This window comes from Bufo gargarizans, chromosome 2, assembly GCF_014858855.1.
Source record: "Bufo gargarizans isolate SCDJY-AF-19 chromosome 2, ASM1485885v1, whole genome shotgun sequence".
Taxonomy (NCBI): Eukaryota; Metazoa; Chordata; class Amphibia; order Anura; family Bufonidae; genus Bufo; species Bufo gargarizans.
Genome location: NC_058081.1, coordinates 136,782,206 through 136,805,160, shown reverse-complemented (window position 1 = coordinate 136,805,160; position 22,955 = coordinate 136,782,206). Strand labels below are relative to the sequence as shown.

At 43.6% G+C, this 22,955-nt stretch overlaps 1 protein-coding gene across 1 annotated transcript in view; it reads left to right on the top strand.

Annotated features, from left to right (window-relative positions):
• Positions 1–22,955, top strand: part of LOC122929593 (ras and EF-hand domain-containing protein-like) — a 58,162-nt gene that overhangs the window by 18,975 nt on the left and 16,232 nt on the right. Inside the window, exons 4-9 of the mRNA XM_044283214.1 lie at positions 401–496; positions 2,400–2,477; positions 8,687–8,802; positions 11,466–11,534; positions 14,901–14,979; positions 15,909–15,958. Coding sequence (XP_044139149.1) covers positions 401–496; positions 2,400–2,477; positions 8,687–8,802; positions 11,466–11,534; positions 14,901–14,979; positions 15,909–15,958 — 488 coding nt within the window. The remainder of the gene's footprint in view (positions 1–400; positions 497–2,399; positions 2,478–8,686; positions 8,803–11,465; positions 11,535–14,900; positions 14,980–15,908; positions 15,959–22,955) is intronic.

Sequence of the window (22,955 nt, the reverse complement as noted above, 5' to 3'; positions counted from 1 at the left end):
ATGTGCATTTTGGTGCTCAGCCTTCATCTGGGGGTAAAACACAAATAGTAGACCTTTGTTTTATAGTACAACGTAATCTGCTGAATGGGCATTTCTTGCCTGCTAATGATAAATTAAAATAGACTCCAGGGAATGTTGACGTCGCAAATAAATTAAGATGAACTAGGTCAAGGCACATTCTCTACATTTTGGATTTGGCAAGCTTCCTGTAATTTGCATGTGGATAATGCATAGTTGGAGGATTACTATTAAACCTATAATTTCTTAATTGTTCACAACACTGCATTCATAAGGAAGGAACATGCTGCTATGTAGGCATTTGTTCAAGTGCTGAACTCCATGTGTGTCTATTACTCGCCGGTACCAAAACCCTGTGCTGAAAGTCTATGTATTGTCTCAGGAGCAACAAAGACTTGAAGCTACAGTTCAAGAAATGCAAAGAAGACACGAGATTGAAATATCAGACCTGCAAGCCAGGGTTACCAGGATGGCAAAGGTAGGATATGTGTAATTAGTATCTGATCACTTTGCCTTGTCCATATTAATCTATATATCAGTATATAGTCTACCATAATGAAAATGGTGTCAGGACCACCAGTAACCAGTACAATCCATATACAGAAATGTTATGCACAGCTTTTTTCCTGGTACTTAGACCTCTGTGTAAAACGCTCTTCAACATCCAGTTGTTCAGTTCCTCTTCTGAGATTTATGTGGTTGAACCTTACATAAAAATGTCTATCCAAAAATAGAAAAAAGTCAATTTAGAAGTTTAGCAGTTGTGATCTTATGGTATACCGCAGTTGCAACAGATGATGCAGTACTAAGTTACTGACGTGTAGCTCACGTTTCAAAAAAACTGATGCTACGTTAGTTTTTCCTAGTTCCACAGTGCTCCTCAAATACAGGCAGCCATATTAGGCTACTTTCACACCTGCGTTCAGGTGTCCGCTCGTGAGCTCCGTTTGAAGGGGCTCACGAGCAGCCCTGAACGCAGCCGCCTGGCCCTAATGCATTCTCAGTGGAGGCGGATCCACTGAGAATGCATCCGTCTGCCAGCGCTCAGCCTCCGCTCCGCTCAGTGAGCGGACACCTGAACGATGCAAGCAGCAGTCGGGTGTCCGCCTGGCCGTGCGGAGGCGAGCGGATCCGTTCCGACTTATAATGGAAGTCAATGGGGACGGATCCGCTTGAAGATGACACCATATGGCTCAATCTTCAAGCGGATCCGTCCCCCATTGACTTTCAATGTAAAGTCTGAACGGATCCGCTCAGGCTACTTTCACACTTCGAAAATTTTTCTAAGTTATAATGCAGACGGATCCGTTCTGAACGGAGCCACCGTCTGCATTAATATGAGCGGATCCGTTCAGAACGGATCCGCCCGAACGCTAGTGTGAAAGTAGCCTAACAATAATAATAGTGGAAGTCCATGGTGAAAATATGTAGCCTTGTACTACTACTACAGCTCATGTCTGAGAAGTCACGGTTTTTCATGAGTTCCACCACTCCTTGCACACCTGCCGATGACTAGCAGCTTCTTTCTTAGGCCCCATACACACAACCGTGTCCGTTTTGCGGACTGCAAACCGCAGATCCGCAAGACACAGACCCCAACCATGTGCACCCCCCGCATCTAGTTGCGGACCTATTGACTTCCGTGGGTCAGCAATCCACAAGATGCTGTTAAAGGTAGGACATATGGAGACACGGGCCCGGAAGCACACAGAAGCCCATCTGCGTGCTTCTGGGTCCTATCTTTGGCTGCATCTTACGGATCTTGGACCCATGGAGGTGAAAGGGTCCGCACAGTGGTATAGAGTGCACACGTCTGGTGTTGTGGAATCGCTGTTTGTGGTACGCAAATGGAGCTTTAGTAGAAAACTGTCAACTGGGCAGGAAAAGAGGAAGAACTCCTGAATAACTGGGACTCTTCTCTGGCAGCCTATGACTCTTCTCGGGCATGCTCTGCCAGCATTAAACTGTACATTAGCAGTTGAGGGACTGCTGGGGGAAATTTATCTAGATTGGCCTGCCCAGGAGCAAGCTGCAATAATGTATCAATTTAGGTGTATCTCTAGCACACCAGGTGCTAGAAACTCATATCTACACCACCCAGGGATCCAGCTATGTTACACAAGTTTCTGCTGTAAAGTACAGTAAATCACGCTAAGCCTCGCGCCTTTTTTGGCCATTTCAGAAAAGTGATGAGAAGTTTGAAAAGTCGCAGATTATGGCAGAGTTTTCAACTTTTTTATGATACGGTAGTGGTGTAAAAGCTTTCCAAAATGTCCCCCAATGTGTCTGTAACTACATCATGTTGCTTTCAGTGAGGGCAGCATAAAAGGATGTGACGGGTACCCTTTAACTATATCTTTATCTTTTTCTGCTATCTAAAGCACAAAGATGAACAGAAAGCCCAAGAAACTAGAGAGGAAAGTGGAAAACTTAAGAAACAAATTTATGAACTTTCTGAGGTAAGCTGAACTGCGTCCCATATACGCTCATTGACGAAAAAATAACGCACCCAGATAGAAATGTCAGATTGCTCCAAAACTTGGAATGCAGTTATGTGTCTGGCAGAGGTGTAAATGATTACATGTGCAGTCTGATTAGACACTGAGTCTTGCCAAATGAGGGCGTAAATGTGTTTCCCCCGCTGCCCTATAAAAAGGCTCTCGGAGGCTACTTTTGGGGTAGTGTACCTCTTAGTGAGAGATCATGGACTGCTAGACATGCCTCTATGATGCACTCGAAGACCTTTTCCTAAATTGACCTGCTTTGAGAGGGAGTGCATCATTGGATTGAGAGAAGCGGTCGTTTCAACGAATTGCCCACCATCTAGGCCTAGAGGTGTTGGGAGATGTTGGGGGCAGTGGTTATGTGAGAGCATGCACACACAGCAAATAGGCTGTGGACGGGCCAGACAGACTAGAGGACAAACAGTAGAGAGGACCTTTTGATCCACCTAGCACCTTCATTACGCATCCCTTTCTAAGTCACTTAGCCGAAGCAAATTTTCTTCCACTGCTCCATTACATTGACAGCCAGCCACCTTTGTTTGCTGTGGTGTCAGGAATAAGCAACCTGGACTTATTATCTTTAGTAAAAAACCCAGGTTGCGTTTGGGATCCCACAACGGTCAAATTTAACTATGGAGGCCTCATGGTGAGTGTTTCAATTGCGCCGAAGATGGGACGGAGGCCGATGCCCATAGGATTGTATTGGGCATGTGCCGGATCTTGTGAAGTCTGGGACAGTAGTAGCCGCCCAGCGAAGTGAATATTGATGAGCTGGACGGCGGTTGGAGGCGGCTGGCTGGGCGCAAGTGGAGATGAAACGCCGCCCCTTGGCAGATTGAAGACGCTTCAAGCAGGTTTTAAAACTTAAGTTTTCTGTATTTATAAGGTGGACAGGGGGGATACTTAGATGATTTTAATACACTCTATAAGACCTGTACTGTGATATATATACCTAAATATGCTTATTGGGCCTGTCAGTGTCCCTTTAGGCATTGTTCAAGGTTTACATTACATGAATTGAGGGTGCACCTTGTACCAGGATCTACGTTATGGCATGAATGCTTTTTAGTATGAGACTCTCATTTTCCTTTTTTTTATAGCATAAATTAATAGGAGCTGATGTGCAGTAACCCTGCAAGGTCACTACTAGGGATGAGCGAGCGAATTGACTTTGGATGAAACATCTGAAGTCTATTCGCATAAAACTTAATTCTAATACCGTAAGGAGCAGGAGCGCTGTACAGTATTAGAATGTATTTGTTCCGATGAGCCGAAGTTATTGCTTTGCGAAGTCTCGTGAGACTTCACGCAATAACTTCATAAATTAATTTGTACAGTAAAAAAAAAAAACATTTTCCGAACTCTGGTTCGATTCCAAGGTACCACTTGGAACTGAACCCGAGTTCGGGAAAGTAATAACTTCGGCTCATCGGAGCCAATACATTCTAATACTGTACGGAGCTCCTGCAGTACAGTATTAGAACAAAGTTTTATGCGAATCGACTTCGGATGAAACATCCAAAGTCGATTCGCTCATCCCTAGTCACTACACTTCGGACAGAGCTGTGCTTTCGGATCCGTTCAGAAGTGCTAGTTTCGGGACTGTGGTGGTGCGGAGGATAGATCATCAATATTAGCAGTGTGGAAACCCCGTTAACCTACCTATTTAGAAAACAGGAGGACCCAGAGGAAACACGCACACAATTCCACCAAGGACCTCAGTGCTGCAAGCCAACAGTGCTAACCACTCAGCCACCTAATGTCACTCCTGTGACGCAGCCAAGAGTTAAAAGATTAATATAAATACAGCTGTCTTATCTTCAAGTATCAAGGCTGTGACCAGTGAACTGTACCACACAAGGCAGGTTCCCTGTATTTACACTGTACATGCTTCAGTACTAGGTATTTACTTATGTGATCCGCACTCGGAAGTCATGAAAAGATCTTTCAGATGCCTGCATACATCGTAGTTTGCAAATAAAAACTTGCATACCCTTTCAAGACATTGTTTAATTTCTGATTCATGGGGGGCATCCCTTCATCCAGATAACTTGTTTCAGTTCAGAGTTCCTAAGCTTTCTATAATGTGACATAATGTAGCTTCCCGGCCCACCCACTTACTGCAGCTAGTTTTGGCCTTGATTATTATTTTAGTTTTTTTTTTCATCCTTACTTTCCGTGTGCCCTAACTTTTTGTATTTTTACTTGGATATACAGTTGCAAGAAAAAGTATGTGAACCCTTTGGAATGATATGGATTTCTGCATAAATTGGTCATAGAATGTGATCTGACCTTCATCTAAGTCACAACAATAGACAATCACAGTCTGCTTAAACTAATAACACACAAAGAATTAAATGTTACCATGTTTTTATTGAGCCCACCATGTAAACATTCACAGTGCAGGTGGAAAAAGTATGTGAACCCTTGGATTTAATAACTGGTTGAACCTCCTTTGGCAGCAATAACTTTAACCAAACGTTTCCTGTAGTTGCAGATCAGACGTGCACAACGGCCGGGAGTAATTCTTGACCATTCCTCTTTACAGAACTGTTTCAGTTCAGCAATATTCTTGGGATGTCTGGTGTGAATCGCTTTCTTGAGGTCGTGCCACATCATCTCAATCGGGTTGAGGTCAGGACTCTGACTGGGCCACTCCAGAAGACGTATTTTCTTCTGTTTAAGCCATTCTGTTGTTGATTTACTTCTATGCTTTGGGTCGTTGTCCTGTTGCAACACCCATCTTCTGTTGAGCTTCAGCTGGCGGACAGATGGCCTTAAGTTTCCCTGCAAAATGTCTTGATAAACTTTCATTTTTCCTTCGATGATAGCAATCCGTCCAGGCCCTGACGCAGCAAAGCAGCCCCAAACCATGATGCCCCCACCACCATACTTCACAGTTGGGATAAGGTTTTGATGTTGATGTGCTGTTCCTCTTTTTCTCTACACATAGTGTTGTGTGTTTCTTCCAAACAACTTAACTTTGGTTTCATCTGTCCACAGAATATTTTGCCAGTAATGCTGTGGAACATCCAGGTGCTCTTGTGCAAACGTTAAACATGCAGCAATGTTTTTTGTTTGGACAGCACTGGCTTCTTCTGTGGTATCCTCCCATGAAATCCATTCTTGTTTAGTGTTTTACATATCGTAGATTCGCTAACAGGGATGTTAGCATATGCCAGAGACTTTTGTAAGTCTTTAGCTGACACTCTAGGATTCTTCTTCACCTTATTGCGCAGTCTGCGCTGTGCTCTTGCAGTCATCTTTACAGGACGGCCACTCCTAGGGAGAGTAGTAGCAGTGCTGAACTTTCTCCATTTATAGACAATTTGTCTTACCGCGAAATGACGAACAGCAAGGCTTTTGGAGATACTTTTATAACCCTTTCCAGCTTTATGCAAGTCAACAATTCTTAATCGTAGGTCTTCTGAAAGCTCTTTTGTGCAAGGCATCATTCACATCATGCAATGCTTCTTGTGAAAAGCAAACCCAGAACTGGTGTGTGTGTTTTTTTTTTGTTTTTTTTTTAATGGGGCAGGGCAGCTGTAACCAACACCTCCAATCTCATCTCATTGATTGGACTCCAATTGGCAGTAGTTGGCTGACACCTCACTCCAATTAGCTCTTGGAGATGTCATTAGTCTAGGGGTTCACATACTTTTTCCACCTGCACTGTGAATGTTTACATGGTGTGTTCAATAAACAAAACATAGTAACATTTAATTATTTGTGTGTTATTAGTTTAAGCAGACTGTGATTGTCTATTGTTGTGACTTAGATGATCAGATCACATTTTCTGACCAATTTGTGCAGAAATCCATATCATTCCAAAGGGTTCACGTACTTTTTCTTGCAACTGGTAGATATGAGGGGTTAATATTTTTTTGGGAGGGAATAGAAAAAAACTGCAATTCTCCAATTACTACGGTAGTTTTTGTGTTTTTGTTTTTACTGTATTCACCATGAGGTATAAATGACAGGTGAACTTTATTCTGTGCGTCGATACATTCAAGGTGGTACCAAACTTATGCAGCTACTATGTTTTGCTACTGTTGCACAAAATAAAACTATTCTGATATCTGTATCTTTTTTTATTTTATCACCAATTTAGCTGTATGAGGACTTGTCTGTTTGCAGAATGAGTTGACATTGTTGATACCATTTTTGGGTTTCATGCAACGTGTTTGTGTGTGTGTGTTTTGGGAGACCAGATGAACACAAACATTAATTCTTGCGTTGTTTTTTTGTTTTTCTACATTATATTTTTTATGCAGTTTAAATAGTGTGATCAAATTTGTAGTTCAGGTCATTTAAGGGGTTCTCCTGGAAAGAAAATGAAAATACTTAAATATAATTTTTTCCCAAATACCTTTCATTAGTTACAATGCCTCGTTTTGTCTGGGGAGCATTCATTAGGAGAAATAAAATGGCCTCCATCCTATTAGTACACACAGAACCTGTCCTAATCACGCAGCAGGACAAGTTACTTTAGAGCACTGAGCTGCCTCTTCCTACTCTTTTTCTCTGCTTGTTGGGGATTATAATCCTGAATACAGCTGATAAGATCTTCAACTGAATCTGTGTAGGAATAGAGTTCATGAGGAGACATGAAGTACAGAGAGGACAGACTGTGGTAATGTCTGGCTCTGGTAATGGAGACTGCATACAAGTGTTTCTGCTCATCAGCCACATCCTCATCTCCTCTCTGTACTTCATGTCTCCTCATGGTCTCCATACCTACAGATTCAGCTGAAGATCTTATCAGCTGTATTCAGGATCAAAATCCCTGACATGCAGAGAGGAGGATGAGGCAGCTCTTTACCTCAGTGCTCTGAAGTAACGTCCTGCTGTGTGATTAGGACAGGTTTTGTGTGCACCGATAGGACAGCGGCCATTTTATTTCCCCTGATGATTGCTCCCTAGAGCAAATGAGCCATTATAACTAATGAAAGGTATTTGGGAATACGTTTATAGTAAAGTAATATTTAAGTATTTTCAGTAATGTTTACTTTATGAATTCAGGGAGATCCCTTTTAAAGGAAAACTACTGTATTTGTAGTTTTTCTTTTTTTGTGATTTGAGAAAGGGAAAAAAATTTTTTATTATTAATTAATAAATGGCAGATTGCTGTCCCTGTAACACATGGACATGCCACTTCCCCCATAGTGAAAGCATTCTTGGTTTAAGGAATCCCAGCCTGGCCAATGTGCTTTTAGCATGCTATTTGTTTAAGGCCTCTTGCACACGAACGTTTTGTGCCTGTGGCTGTTTTGCGGGCCGCATACGGCGGGTCCGCAATACACGGGCACCGGCTCATGTGCGCTCCGCATCACGGATGCAGACCTGTTCACTTGAATAGGTCCGCAATCGCGGAGATGCGGAACGGAAGCATGGATCGGAAGCACTACGGAGTGCTTCTGTGGTGTTTCTGTCCGTGCCTCCGCACCGCAAAAAATATATATATTTTTTTTTTTTTGCGGTGCGGACGGATCACGTTGCCTGTGCATTAGGGACTGCAAATTGCGCGGAACGGATGCATAACATTCGTGTGCAAGAGGCCTAACGCTGTATGGAATAGCATGGAATCCTGTAAAAAATATCTCACTCTTTATTTTTTATTTTTTTCTACGGTGGTACCCTACGGGCAATGTTTAACTATTCATTTGGCATAATGCATGCCAGAACCTTTATATATACCACCCAAGTATAGCACTGATTGATTAAAGGCTCACATGCATTGTGAATGGAGCCTAATATTAACGCACACTTGAAAAACTGAGATTTAGAACATGGGTAATCTCCATTTTTCTTCAAGCCTCTTTACAGAACTAGCGTTCATAGTATTCCTTGCTAACTAATTACACACATTGACTAAATTTATTACACACATCGTGGGCCCGGGCGGCCCCTAGACTGCACCCTTGTTTCAAGTGGCAAGTCAAAGTGTGGCGGTAACCATGGTGTAATAGCATGCTATCCGCTGTAAGTGCCAATGCTGCTAATAACCACTAAAATCAGATGTAACCTCTAATGTCTGATAGCACTGCCTGTCCCATATTTACTGTAAAGTTTGCTTGCATATGCAGTGTCATGGTACAAATTTCATAACCCAGAAGTTTACTGACAGGTTACAGAACTTAATAGTATTTCTTTTCCTTTTGAAGGAAAATGCAGACTTGAAACTATCCCTACTAGAGACACAGACAAACATCTCGCTACTACAGACTGATCTGGACAGGCTTAAAAATGACTTTGCTGATCAACAAGCACATCATGACAGGTGAGGAACGGAGGGAAATTAATTATTTAACATTAATCAAAAGTACGGTTTTAACTGGTTACCATGGTAATCACAAAAAATGTATAGGAAAAAGAAATGGGGCTAAAAGAGCTGAACACCTACATTGCTCTATCTATAGTAAAAGGTTGCTCCAAATGTAAAAATAATACTGCCAGCACATATGGAATAAAAAAGAAACTACATTACTCACCTGTTCACCTGCCACACTAGTGCTGATGCCTCCATGGTCCCCTGCCAGTGTTCACATAAGAGCAGCAATGGCATGTCACCTATGAGGCCCCTGATTGGTTGTTAGCATGTAAACAAAGGGAACCATGGAATCAGTAGCGCTAGAATGATCTAGAGTTTAGGCCTCCTTCTTCCGTTATTTGTATAAAAAAAAAATCAGCAAAATACGGACACCAGCCGTGTGCATGCTGCATTTTTCCCGTGGTCCATAGTAGAAATGCCTATTCTTGTCTGCAAAATGGACAAGACTAGTACGTGTGCTATAATTTGCAGGATGGACACACAGATGCGGATAGCACACAGATGACATCTCTGTGCTGTCTGCATTTTTAGCAGTCCCATAGAAATGAACATGGACCAAAAATACAGTCGTGTACATGAAGCCTTAAGAGGCGAGTGTTTTTGTTTAGTTTTTTAGTTATTTTATTTTTATTCTTTTTAGTCCATATTCTGGTGCTAATGTCGAGGACAATTTATAGTTTATTTCCAAAATAAGGGTCCATTCACACGTCCGCAATTTCATTCCGCATTTTGCGGAACGGAATTGCGGACCTATTCATTTCTATGGGGCAGCATGTTGTGCTGCCCGGACACAGAATAGCGGACCCACACTTCCGGGTCCGCAATTCCGTTCCCGAAAAAAATAGAACACGTCATATTCTTGTCTGCAATTGTGCGGTCTGCAAAATACGGAACGCACATTGCCGCTGTCCATGTTTTGCGGATCGGTGGATCCGCAAAACACATTGCGGACGCGTGAATGGACTCTTTTTCTGCAAAATTTTTTGGGGGGAATTGTACAAAGAGGACAGGTTTACAACTAAAATATAACTTTGCCCTGCTGTAGTTCTTTTATACAGTGCGTATGTATACAAGGCAGTGCCCTGTGAGCGGTGTGTTAGGAAGCTGCTTCATTACTGCATTCCCATAATTTACAGAGTAAGGCCTCATGCACACGACCGTTCCGTTTATTGTGGTCCGCAAACTGCGGATCTGCAAAAAACGCAAGCCGCCCGTGTGCCTTCCGCAATTTACGGAACAGACGGCCCATTGTAGAAATGCCTATTCTTGTCCGCAAAATAGACAAGAATAGGACATGCTATATTTTTTTGTGGGGCCACAGAACGGAGCAAAGGATGCGGACAGCACACAGAGTGCTGTCCGCATCTTTTGCGGCCCCGTTGAAGGGAATGGGTCCGCACCCGAGCCGCAAAAACTGCAGCTCGGATGCGGACCCGAATGATGGTCGTGTGCATGAGGCCTAATCCACACCATCTAACTTAACAAAATGATGCAAAGACAAAACAGTATAATTTGGTTTCTTATGTTGCAAGTGCACAAATTTAAAAAAGGGATTATTTAGGATATATGTTGTGGAGCTGACAAGGTTTGCATCTTCCTCTTTCCCGAGGAAAAGAAAAACGTAACATTATCTGCCTTTAGGCATGTTATCCCTTAAGCTGGAGATTTTAGCTGGCCAAAACCCCATGATGTGAACACGCATAACAGACCCAAACCAAATGCAGTGGGAAAGTTAATCTGTCATGTTTAGTTAGTTTGTTTAAAGGGGTTCTCATTAGAGACAACACCTTTCAGATTGAAGCCACTTTGGTGATCCGCAGATTCCCAACACCCTTGGCAAACAGCTGATTTTGCTGCTGGCAGCTGGCCACCGGGAAATGTAGTATTTTATGGAAAACAGGTGATACATGGATAGTTGAAGTATACCAGAATGGACGCCAATCTTACAACTGCTTATGGAAGGGTCTATGTGTCCTAACAGAGCATATGGACAAGGGCAGGGATGCTCAACCTGCGGCCCTCCAGCTGTTGTAAAACTATAACTCCAACCATGCCCTCCTGTAGGCTGTCTGGGAATGCTGGGAGTTCTAGTTCTTCAACAGCTGGAGGGCCGCAGGTTGAGCATGCCTGGACAAGGGTTCTCTTCACTGTTCAACCTGTTCTGTGCTGAGTCAGATGTCCGCTGATCTGATATCGAAGACCTACAATAAGAATAGGCCATCAAAACTAAAATCCCAGAGAACAGTCCAATTCTGCCTGCTCGGTCAGCCCATGTAAAGGGGCCTTTACACTGCAAATGCTGTCAGTCACTGATAAAACTTTAAATGTGTTTTTTGCTGATTCTTTCCCCCATAAAACTATATACAGTAAATCTGCTCAGCTGCTCTATAACCTGCTGCCTGCAGACTGCATTGCGTTTTCAAGGTGACAGGTTCTCTTTAATATACCTGGCTTCTCTAAAGCCACCCCTAAGAAATCCTTGTGTTGTCTTTGTAACATCAAAGGGTAGAGAAGCTTTAACAGGACTGCAGTGTAATCTGTCTAGACTCTGCTTTTGGTAATGACATACGTTTAACTTTAGAATGTAACTCTATTGTCTCCACGTAAAACAGAGAAAAATTACTGCTGAAATCCATCATAGACGAGAGCACAGGATACAGCAACCAGATTCAGTTACTGAAGTGAGTAGTGATTTTATATCTAGAATTTTGCATCATTCATATTTGATTAATAATAAGATGGGATTCTGCTGGCATATTCTTTAACCAGGAGCTATAACTTTTTTTTTTTTTTTTTTGCTGGGCAAGTTGTAGTTTTTACCTTTTGGGGTACACTTGACTTAGGCTATTTTCACACTTGCATTTACATTTTCCGGTATTGAGATTCATCATAGGATCTCAGTACTGGGGAAAAACGCTTCCATTTTGTCCGCATTCATTGTCAATGGGGACAAAACGTAACTTGGACAGACCAAAATGCATTCCGTTCCGTTCGGTTGCGTTCCCATACTGGAGAGCAAACCGGGGACAGATCCGTTTTCTCAGACACAATAGACTTTCAATGGAGTTCATGACGGATCCATCATTGCTATGTTAAAGATAATACAACCGGATCCGTTCATAACGGATGCAGACTGTTTTATTATCAGTAACTGAAGCGTTTTTGATAATCCCTGCCCGATCAGGCAAAAATGCAGGTGTGAAAATAGCCTCTTCCGCTTAATTATTTTTTCAATAGAAAAAGGTGTATGTGTTTTTAAACTTGGAGATTTGTTTTACTAAAACTTTAAAAGGGTTGTCCAGCCGTTAATATTGATGACCTATATGCCGGGTGTCGGACCCCTGCCGATCAGCTGTTTGACAAGGAGGCGGTCTTTACACTATACACTCTTTACAGTGTACTAAGATGAAATACAGTGTAATGAAGAGGAAGTGGCACTCGCATGGATCACCACCTCCTCTTCAAACAGCTGATTGACAAGGGCTACTGGCAGCCCATCTAGACCGTTACAGCAGGAGCCAAGCTTTCATGCAAGCGCTGAGCTCCTGCTTGCATGAGAAACCCATGCAGTACATATTCTAGGAAGTCATAAAAAGGAATAAAGTGTATCGGTGATCATTAAGAGGTTAATGACGCTGCATTATTTTATTTTATTTTATTTTGCTCTCCCCTTATTTTACAAGCTGTAAATATTTAATTTTTCAGTTTTTTTTTTTCTTGCACAATGAATTGTTTTTATTTAATGCACAATTTTGATGCATATGTAATGTATTGTTTAACTTTATCTGATGTGGAAAACTGCACTTTTTGATTGATATGAGAACTTTATTTTGGGGGATGTTACGATTACAGCAATATCAAATTTTTTATTTTTATTTTTTAAGTACTTTTGTCTGTCAGTGAAACAGGCAGCATATTTGGCCTAATAGACTTCCATACCTGACAGACCTGGAGGCCATTATTTTATGCCCATGTCTGCCATAGCAGTCCATCAGCACACCACGATTGTGTTATGGGAGGCCAATGGCTTGACAGAAGAATCCACCCCTCCCTCTGTCTAACCACTTACATGTTGCAGTCAGCAGTATCTGTGAGAGTAGGGTGTCACTTGTACCTGCTCCATCACTGCAGTCTAATAGCATGGCGGCTTGTGTGCACTATGTAGGTACTGGGAAATGGTTAATAATTCTATATTCTAATATATATTGTAATATGTTTTATACATTGTATTTATCTAATAGAACACAATTCTTTACTAGAAATACCAGTTGCTTTAGTAGATGTAAATATAAAAGACACAGGATGGTGCAGTCTTCTTTGTGTTATAAGTAGATGTAGGAAATGCTGGAAGTAATTAATAATAATATTATTTATTAAAGCACCATTCATTCCATAGCGCTGTATATATGAAAAGGGGTATACATACATAATGCAGACAATTGCACTAAGCATAAACAAGACTAGTTACAAACCGGTACAGAAGGAGAGAGGGCTTACAATCTACATGCTATGGGAGAAGGACACAGGTAGGTGAGGGGGAAGTTGGTCATGGCGGTATAGAGGCAGGAGGGTCACTGGTTGTAGGCTTGTCTGAAGAGGTGGGTTTTTAGGTTTCTTTTGAAGGATTCCACTGTCGGTGAGAGTCTAATATGTTGGGGTAGCGAGTTCCAGAGTGTGGGGGATGCACAGGAGAAATCATGAAGGCGATTGTGGGAAGAGGTGATAAGAGGAGAGAAAGGGGGTCTTGTGAGGATCGGAGAGTGCGTGTGGGGGTGTATCGGGAAAGTAGCTCAGAGATGTAGGGAGGGGACAGGTTGTGGACGGCCTTGTAAGTATTTGTTAGTATTTTGAACTGAATTCACTGGGCAATGGGGAACCAGTGAAGGCATTGGAAGAGGAGTAACAGGGTGAGAGGTGGATTAGTCGGGCAGCAGAGTTGAGGATAGATTGGAGGGGTGCGAGATGCTAGATGGAAGGCCACAGAGGAGAATGTTGCAGTAGTCTAGGCGGGAGATGATGAGGGCATGTACAAGCATTTTCGCAAATTCAAAGTTAAGGAAAGCGCGGATTTGGGAGATGTTTTTGACTTTGAGGCGGCAGGTGGTGGAAAGGCCTTGGATGTGCGGTTGGAAGGAGAGGGCAGAATCCAAGGTCGTTCCAAGGCAACGGACTTGGTTGACCGGGGAGAGTGTGCAGCCTTTGATCGTGACAGGTTTGTTGGGGGGGGTTGAGCAAGATGGGGGAAAGATTATAAATTCTGTTTTATCGATGTTATAGAAGATAGACATTGTGGGATTCTGGATAATAAGGTGGTGGTGTCTGGACCAGAAAGGTAGATTTGTGTGTAGTCAGCATAGGAGTGATACTGAAAGCCATAAGACTATATGAGCTGTCCCAGGCCAAAAGTGTAAATGGAGAAGAGCAGGGTCCTAGGACAGAGCCTTGTGGGACACCAACAGAGAGGGAGTGAGAGTGGGAGACGCTAAACGTCCAGTCTGTGATGTATGATGTGGTCCAGGAGAGGGCCAGGTCAGTGATGCCAAGCGATAAGAGAGTTTGCAACAGAAGGGAGTGGTCGACAGTGTCAAAGGCAGAGGGCAGGTCAAGGAGGAGGAGGACAGAGTAATGCTTTTTGCTTTTGGCTGTCAGTAGGTCATTGGTGACTTTGGTAAGGGCAGTCTCAGTCGAGTGGTGGGGATGGAAGCCAGATTGTAGCCGGTCAAAGAGGGAGCAGGAGGAGAGGTGAGAGGACAGTTCCAAATGGACATGTTGTTCAAGTAGCTTTGAGGCATACGGATAAAGTTATATGGGGCGATAACTGGACAAAGAAGATGGGTCAAGTGAAGGCTTTTTGAGGATGGGTGTAATGGTAGCATGTTTAAAAGCAGAGGGGGAGACACCAGAGGTTAGTGATGGGTTGAAGAGATGAGTTAGGGCTGGTATAAACACTGTGGTGAGGTTAGGGATGAGGTGGGATGGGTAATATCTTTGTCAGGTGCTTCTCTATGGCTCTGAGGTTTATTGCATGTCTCTGTTTTACCCTGCAGTGAGGCCAACAAGTTTCTGTTTGACAATAATGACAGCATGCGGTTTGCTTTAGCGAACGTTGAAAATGAAAAGAAAAGGGTGAGTTGTGTCCAGATAGTGGCTGAACCAGGTAATATGAAGCTGCACAGAGACTGGTTCCAGGTTCTGTCAATGTCTACTTCCAGGGGCATAGCTAAAAGCTCTTGGGCCCTAGGGCAAGATTTCAGGTTGGGCCCTCTTTCCCTCACTGCTTTGTGGCTGGGGCCAAAAATTGAAATGGCACCTCCCCCATGTCAAATTCTTGACCTAACCCCTTCCCTCCTGCCAGACATGTAACTTAACCAGCATGCACTTTCTATAATACTGGTGTCTTCTTATGTGGCACAGGGGTCTTTGTGCCCCCTCAGGCTCCTGGACCCGGTAGCGACTGATACCTCTGCACCCCCAAAAGCTATGCCCCTGTCTACTTCACATCTTGCCTTATCAGTCTGCAATAAATATGACTACACACATATCACATGGATCATATCCGCGGCCTCTATTACCATTTATCTTATAGTGAAGGCAGCATGTTTATATTATACAAGTGTCATTCGTCTCTAGTTTGGTTTTATATCCAGTTAGGATTTCAGTGTCAATGTCTTAGTGATATTGACTATACTGACATTACGTAGGGCAGTTGTCCAAAACTCCAGACAAATAATCATAAGAATTTCATCCAGGAGGTTACAGGTTTAACCTTTAAGTGGATTTCTGGCTAGTATGTAAAATATATATGAAGTACGTTCACATATGGCAGATTTGTTGCAGGGATTTCTACGAGTGTCCCATGCATCTAGATCAGGCGGACATAAACCACTCCTTTCAGAGACCCATCAGGAATGGATTTTCCAATCTGCCATGTGTGAACATACCTTTTTAAAGTTTGGTTTCTTGTGACATTTACAGGTATGAGGAAGTAAGCCTTGTTATAAATAGAATCATTTTATTTCTGTCATTGTGACAACAGTTTCCTTCTTCTGTTTCAGCATTCCTCCCCTAATCCTCCAAAGAGCGCTCCTGTGATTACTTATAGCAGGTAGGCTGGAAATGTATAGCGCACAATAGAAGCTGGTGGGAAATTACCCAGAATCCTTAGTTAACAGAAAATATATGTATGAACTGCTAAATTTAATCTGTTAAAGGGTTTTACCAAGACTTTTATACTGATGACCTATCCTCTGCATAGAGAAATTTGTATCAAGGACAACACCAACGTCCTAAGGTTGGGTTGCCATTTGTTTATATTTCAGCTTCTTTCCTTTATACATGTCCTACTTTTATGATCCAGACCAGGGGCGTTGCTAGGGTCTCAAAAGATCCAGGGCACAAGCCCCAATAAATGTGTCCCCCCCCCCCCGCACTATGCTGTACTTGCTATACAGCGGCACTTACCTGTCACATCCAGGGCCTCCAGGTGACGTCTCCTCTCTGTCATCATCTTCTCCACTCAGTCTGGACAACTTCTCTCAGCCGCCTCGTCTCTGCAGAGTGTGACACACAGACATCTTAACTTCCTCACATTCTATCATTATCCCCCAACTGGAGTCCCCCCACAGTGTTATCCTGCTGCTTGCTGTGCCAAAACCTCAACCCCCCCCCCCCCATACACCCAAATACTATCCTAAAGAAACATTACTGCCCCCCATAGTAATAGTGCTCCTCATAGTCCCACCAATAGTAATTCCCTTCTAGAATGCCCTCATTAGTAACACCAATGCCCCCATTATTAGAAGAGCCCTCCCATATTAATAATACCCTCACATAGTCCCCAGTAGAAATAAGGCCCCCTATTGTTCCCCCAGTGGTAATAAAGCTCCCTACAGACCCCTCAGTAGTAATAAGGCCCCCATAGTGCGCTTAGTAGAAATAAGGCGGATCTATAGGACCCTCCTATAGAGCCCCCAGTAGTAATAAGACCGCCTATAATGTCCCCTGGATCTGCAGTGCCCCCTGCAGTTATAATCCTCCCTCCACCATACAGTCCCATGTAAATAACATCACCTCCTCCCCAGCCACCTCCAATACTTTCACGCTTGTGTTTTCGTGAGGATCTGTCCTGTACTTGTACAGGACGGATCCGCACCGATATAATACAAATGAATGCATCCGTTCAGGACCGACTCGTTTGTATTAGATTTGAATTTCTAAGTCCCAATACGGATCTGTCCTGACTTACATTGAAAGTCAATGGGGGACGGATCAGTTTGAAAATTGAGCCATATAGTGTCAACTTCAAACGGATCCGTCCCCATTGACTTACATTGTAAGTCTGGACGCATCCGTTTGCCTCCGCACGGCCAGGCGGACACCCGAACACTGCAAGCAGCGTTCAGGTGTCCGCCTGCTGAGCGGAGCGGAGGCCAAACGGTGCCAGACTGATGCATTCTGAGCGGATCTGCATCCACTCAGAATGCATTAGGGCTGGACGGATGCGTTCGGGGCCGCTTGTGAGAGCCTTTAAACGGAACTCACAAGCGGAGCCCCGAACGCTAATGTGAAAGTAGCCTTAGATATACATTCCCAATACGGATCCCTCCTGACTTACATTGAAAGTCAATAGGGGACGGATCCGTTTACAATTGCACCATTTTGTGTCAATGCAAAGAGATCCGTCCCTCTTGACTTACATTGTAAGTCAGGACGGATCAGTTTGGCTCCGCAAGGCCATGCGGACACAAAAACGCTGCTTGCAGCATATGGGGTCCGCCTCCAAAACGGAACGGGGGACCGTACAGAGCCGAACGAATGCATTCTGCATTGGGGTTAAACTGATGCATTTGGGGCTTCTTGTGAGAGACCTGAAACGGATCTCAAAAGCGGATCCCCAAACGCAAGTGTGCACGTAGCCTAAACATTAAGTCCCATGTACATAAACATCATCCCCCCCACCATCCACTTTCAACATACAGTCCCATGTAAATAACATCACTCCCTCCCCCAGCCACCTCAATCACACAGTTCCATGTCAATAACATCCCTCCCTTCAGCTCTAAAATACATCCCAGTTAAATAACTACAACTCCCAGCATTGCTCTGCCTCTCCCTTCACTTACCTCTCCTGTACAGACATCACCATTAGGCTCCTTCTCCTCTTCACTCCGGTCCAATCCTGCACTGGTCACATGATGGTGACATCATCCAGGTCATCCTATCACAGCCTGTTTTGCTGATCACATGACCTGTGATATCACCACAGGTCCTTCACCTCTTCCCAGTGTAAGATTCAATTGTATTGCCGTTCTGTGTACGGCAATACAGTTGTATCTATCAGGCAGGCAGGACATTCGGGGCATGGGACAAAACATCCGGGGCCCAGGCCCCGAATGTTTTCACCTAGCGATGCCCCATTTCAGGATTTATTTTTAAACCAATACCCTTTGAAGCTATATTCTCTCTATTATTCCAATGCATCTAGATTGAAAAATTAGCCCAGATTTACTAGTATTCTGTGCTAAAAATCTGTCAAAAACATACACAGATTGGTGCAATTTGGCACAGGTAGAATTTCTACCTTTGTTTGACATACTAGAGAAGGGATAGGGCTTAGCTGATGCTCCATTTTCTGCCACAATTCTGCTGTAAAAATCAGTCTCAAAGTAAGTCAACCATCCGATAGTATGTAGTCAGATAGTGCCTATACCTGCACCAGGTTTATTATCCAGCCCCTGTGATAAATCTGCTCTCTAGACAGCCTGGGGCCATAGAGGGAAGTTTAACACATCCTGCACTCTAGAATTCTGGCTTCTAAAAAGTTGTAAAATAGGGCCTTGCGAATTTCTGCGCTTGGTTACTAGAAAGGCGCAATCTTGCTCCTGTAGGGGGTGACATAGAAAAACCGGAGTAAAGCTAGTTTTACACTAGTGGCAAGGGACTCCGCTAGTACAATATGTCGTACTTTAATTCCAGCCGCCTCTCGGCCTGCGCTGCCGTGCTTCCTCCGGAACTCCGCCCCGCCCCCATTATAGTCAGTGGGGCCAGAGCAGTAGTCCAGGGGCACGTGTGCACTAGCGGCAGCACGGATCCGGCAGGCTGTTCACCCGCTGGAACAGCCTGCCAGAGTCCCTTGTCGCTAGTGTAAAACTAGCCTAACATTTCTAGACAAAGGTGTCCTATTTAAAATACACCAAATTTATCAAACGCTTGACATTTGATAAACTTAGCAAACATTATTCCAATGCAGATGCAAGAAAAGCCCCCATAGGTGTATATAGGAACCGTGTACAAAGGTGGCTTTGTAATTAAGACTTTTTGCAAAGTTGCTTCATTTTACATTAATTTAAATAGCCAAAAATATGAACACTTAACAGTCCACAACGTGTGGTGGGGAATTTATGAAGGTTCTAGTGCAGAAAAGGCACACATTTTGAGCACTGTTTTGCTAAAAAATGTGATACTTTTTTCCCGTTTGCTAAAGACTTGCCACATTTGGAAATAGGGGCCGGGTAGTGGGTGTATTTCCTGCAGCAGAAAGAATATACAGTGCCTTGCGAAAGTATTTACACCCCTTGAATTTTTTCGTATTTTGGTGCCTCACAACCTGGAATTAATATGGATTGTTTCAGGATTTGCATAATTTAATTTACAGAACATGCCTGCAACTTTGAAGATGTTTGTTTTTGTTATTGTGAAGCAAACAACAAATAGGACAAAATAACAGAAAAAGTAAATGTGAATAACTATTCACCCCGCTAAAGTCAATACTTTGTAGCACCACCTTTTGCGGCAATCGCAGCTCCAAGTCGCTTTGGATAAGTCTGAGCTTGCCACATCTTACCACTGTCTCCCACATGCCTTTTGGCAAACTCACAACGTGCCTTTTTGTTTTTAGCTGAAAGTAATGGCTTTCTTCTGGCCACTCTGCCATAAAGCCCAACTCTATGGCGCGTACGGCTTATTGTCGTCCTATGTACAGATACTCCAGTATCTGCTGTGGAACTCTGCAGCTCTTCCAGGGTTACCTTAGGTCTCTGTGCTGCTTCTCTGATTAATGCCCCCCTTGCTCGGTCCGTGAGTTTTGGCAGGTTTGCTGTTGTGGCATGTTCTTCCCATTTGGTTATGATAGATTTCATGGTGCTCCTGGGGATCATCAAAGATTTGGATATTTTTTTTATAACCTAACCCTGACTTGTACTTCTCAACAACATTGTCCCTTACTTGTTTGGAGAGTTCCTTGGTCTTCATGGCAGTGTTTGGTTAGTGATGCCTCTTGCTTAGGTGTTGCAGCCTCTGGGGCCTTTCAAAAAAGGTGTGTATATGTAATGACAGATCATGTGACACTTAGATTGCACAAAGGTGGACATCATTTCTCAAATTGTGTGACTACTGAAGGTAATTGGTTGCATCAGAGCATTTTTATGGGCTTCCTAACAAAGGGGGTGAATACATACGCACATGCCAATTTTCTGTTTTCTATTTCTAAACAATAGTTTTTTTAAATATATTTTTCTTATTTCACTTCACCAACTTAGGCTACTTTCACATTTGCGTTCGGGGCTCCGCTTGTGAGTTCCGTTGGATGCGGATCCGCTCAGAATGCATCAGTCTGGCAGCGTTCAGCCTCCGCTCCGCTCAGCAGGCGGACACCCGAACGCTGCTTGCAGTGTTCGGGTGTGCGCCTGGCCGTGCGGAGTCAGACGGATCCGTCCAGACTTACAATGTAAGTCAATGGGGGCGGATCCGTTTGAATTTGACACTATATGGCTCAATTTTCAAACGGATCCGTCCCCCATTGACTTTCAATGTAAAGTCTGGACGGATCCGTCTGCGGCTACTTTCACACTTAGAATTTTCTTTACAATATAATGCAGACGGATCCGTTCTGAACGGATCCATCGTCTGCATAATATGAGCGGATCCGTCTCAGACGGATCCGCTCTGAACGCAAATGTGAAAGTAGCCTTAGACTAGTGTTCTGATTCATCACATAAAATTCATATTAACAAAACATTTAACTTAAGGGCTGTAATGTAACAAAATACGAAAAAGTCAATGGGGGTGAGAACTTTTGAAAGGCACTGTACAGTATAAGGGGTTCCTACTATACATTTGCTAATAGCAACAAAAAAAATCATTGTCTAGGTGGACAAAACCTTTAAGTGTTTAGAAAAAGTGCTTCAATCCATATACATGGACCATGGGCATGCCCCAAGCCACTCTATGCACCCTTGCTCCTCCTGCTTCCTCTGTCATTTCCTCCTTCTCCTTGATTGACAATACCTGGTTCTGCATAGTCCTCTCATCTGGACCTGTCAATCAAAAGGAGATGGAGGAGCTGTTAGAGGAAGCAGAAGGAGCAAGGGTGCACGGAGTGGCTTGCGGCCTGCCCTCAGTGCACTTAACTGCTAATTTTGCATATGGATTAAAAGTACTTTTTCTCAGGGGGGGCGTGGTCAGCAGCGCATGGAGTGATGCACAGCTCCGGCGCTACAGATCTGAGACAGCGGCTCTCAGCACAACTTCTCCGCTCAATACCCACCTATACAGAGGGAAGATCTTCCTGACACACCCGGAGATGACCAAAGCCCGGAAAAATGCAGCCTCGAGCAAGTTAACTGAGTTATTCTCCGCAACAAGCGCTTCACAAGATGGCGGCTGAGGCCCTGAAGAAACAGCGCGGGCAGCAAGTTCTCCTGCAGGTACTCAACTGAGCTTATGTCCTGCACAAGGGCACTTAATACAATACCCTGCCTCGTCCCCCAACAGCTCAGGGGCACATATACCTAACACCCTGCAGGGAACAAATATGGCAACGCCACATGTCAGCCACAAATCCTCTCCGGGACTGTACTATGTAAACGCTGGGAGGACCCAAGCACAAGTAGCATCACTGGATCAGCATTATGGGGAATGCTCCACTGTAATATACCCACAACAATTTACCAATGTTAACACTGGTAATGATAGACCAGTTACTGAATCGTTTCTTAAAGCACTAATAGTGACATGAGGTCGTCTTTGCAAGCAGACCTTCGTGCTATGTTAACTCCTCTACAGAAGGAGAGATCATAATGAGCTGGTGGACACTACAAATGAAAAAGATGAAGAGCTTGCAACACTACGTGCAAAAGTGATAGATTTGGAAGACAGGTCTCGTCGCAGTAATATAAGATTTTGCGGGATTCCGGAAGCGGTGAAACCTGAGCAACTGCACAAATTTTTTACAGCCTTTTTTTTACGGTTGTTACCCACAGCATCTCAAACTGAGCTCTTTATCGATAGAGCTCACAGGATACCGAAACCTAAAAGATTACCAGCAGACATCCCTAGGGATGTCATAGCATGCATTACTTTATATCATATCAAAGAAAACCTCATGGCTGCTGCTCGCAACAATCCGGAAGTAGCAGAAAGATTTTGCTCCATTTCGCTCTATACGGACTTGTCTGCAGCCACTCTCAGTAGACGACGGGACTTCCAGGAAGCTACAAAGCTACAGAATTCCATATAGATGGGGCTTTCCAGCTTAGAGTCTATTCACACGTCCGTTGTTTGTTTCCTGATCTGTTCCGTTTTTTGCTGAACAGATCTGGACCAGATCTGGACCCATTCATTTTCAATGGGTCCTGAAAAAAAACGGACAGCACAATGTCAGATTTTTTTTCAGGACCCATTGAAAATGAATGGGTCCAGATCTGGTCCAGATCTGTTCAGCAAAAAACGGAACAGATCAGGAAACAAACAACGGACGTGTGAATAGACCCTTAGGGTACTTTCACACTAGCGTTATTCTTTTCCAGCATTGAGTTCCGTCCTATGGGCTCAATACCGGAAAATAACTGATCAGTTTTATCCTAATGCATTCTGAATGGAGAGCAATCAATTCAGGATGTCTTCAGTTCAGTCTTTTTGACTTTTCAGGATGTAGATAATACCGCAGCATTTTGCGGTTTTATCTCCGTCCAAAATTCCAGAAAACTTGTCGGAATGCCAGATCCAGTACTTTTTCCTATTTGACATGCATTAATGCTGGATCCGGCCCCGAGTGTTCCGGATGACACCGGAGAGACGGATCTGGCATTTCAATGCATTTGTCA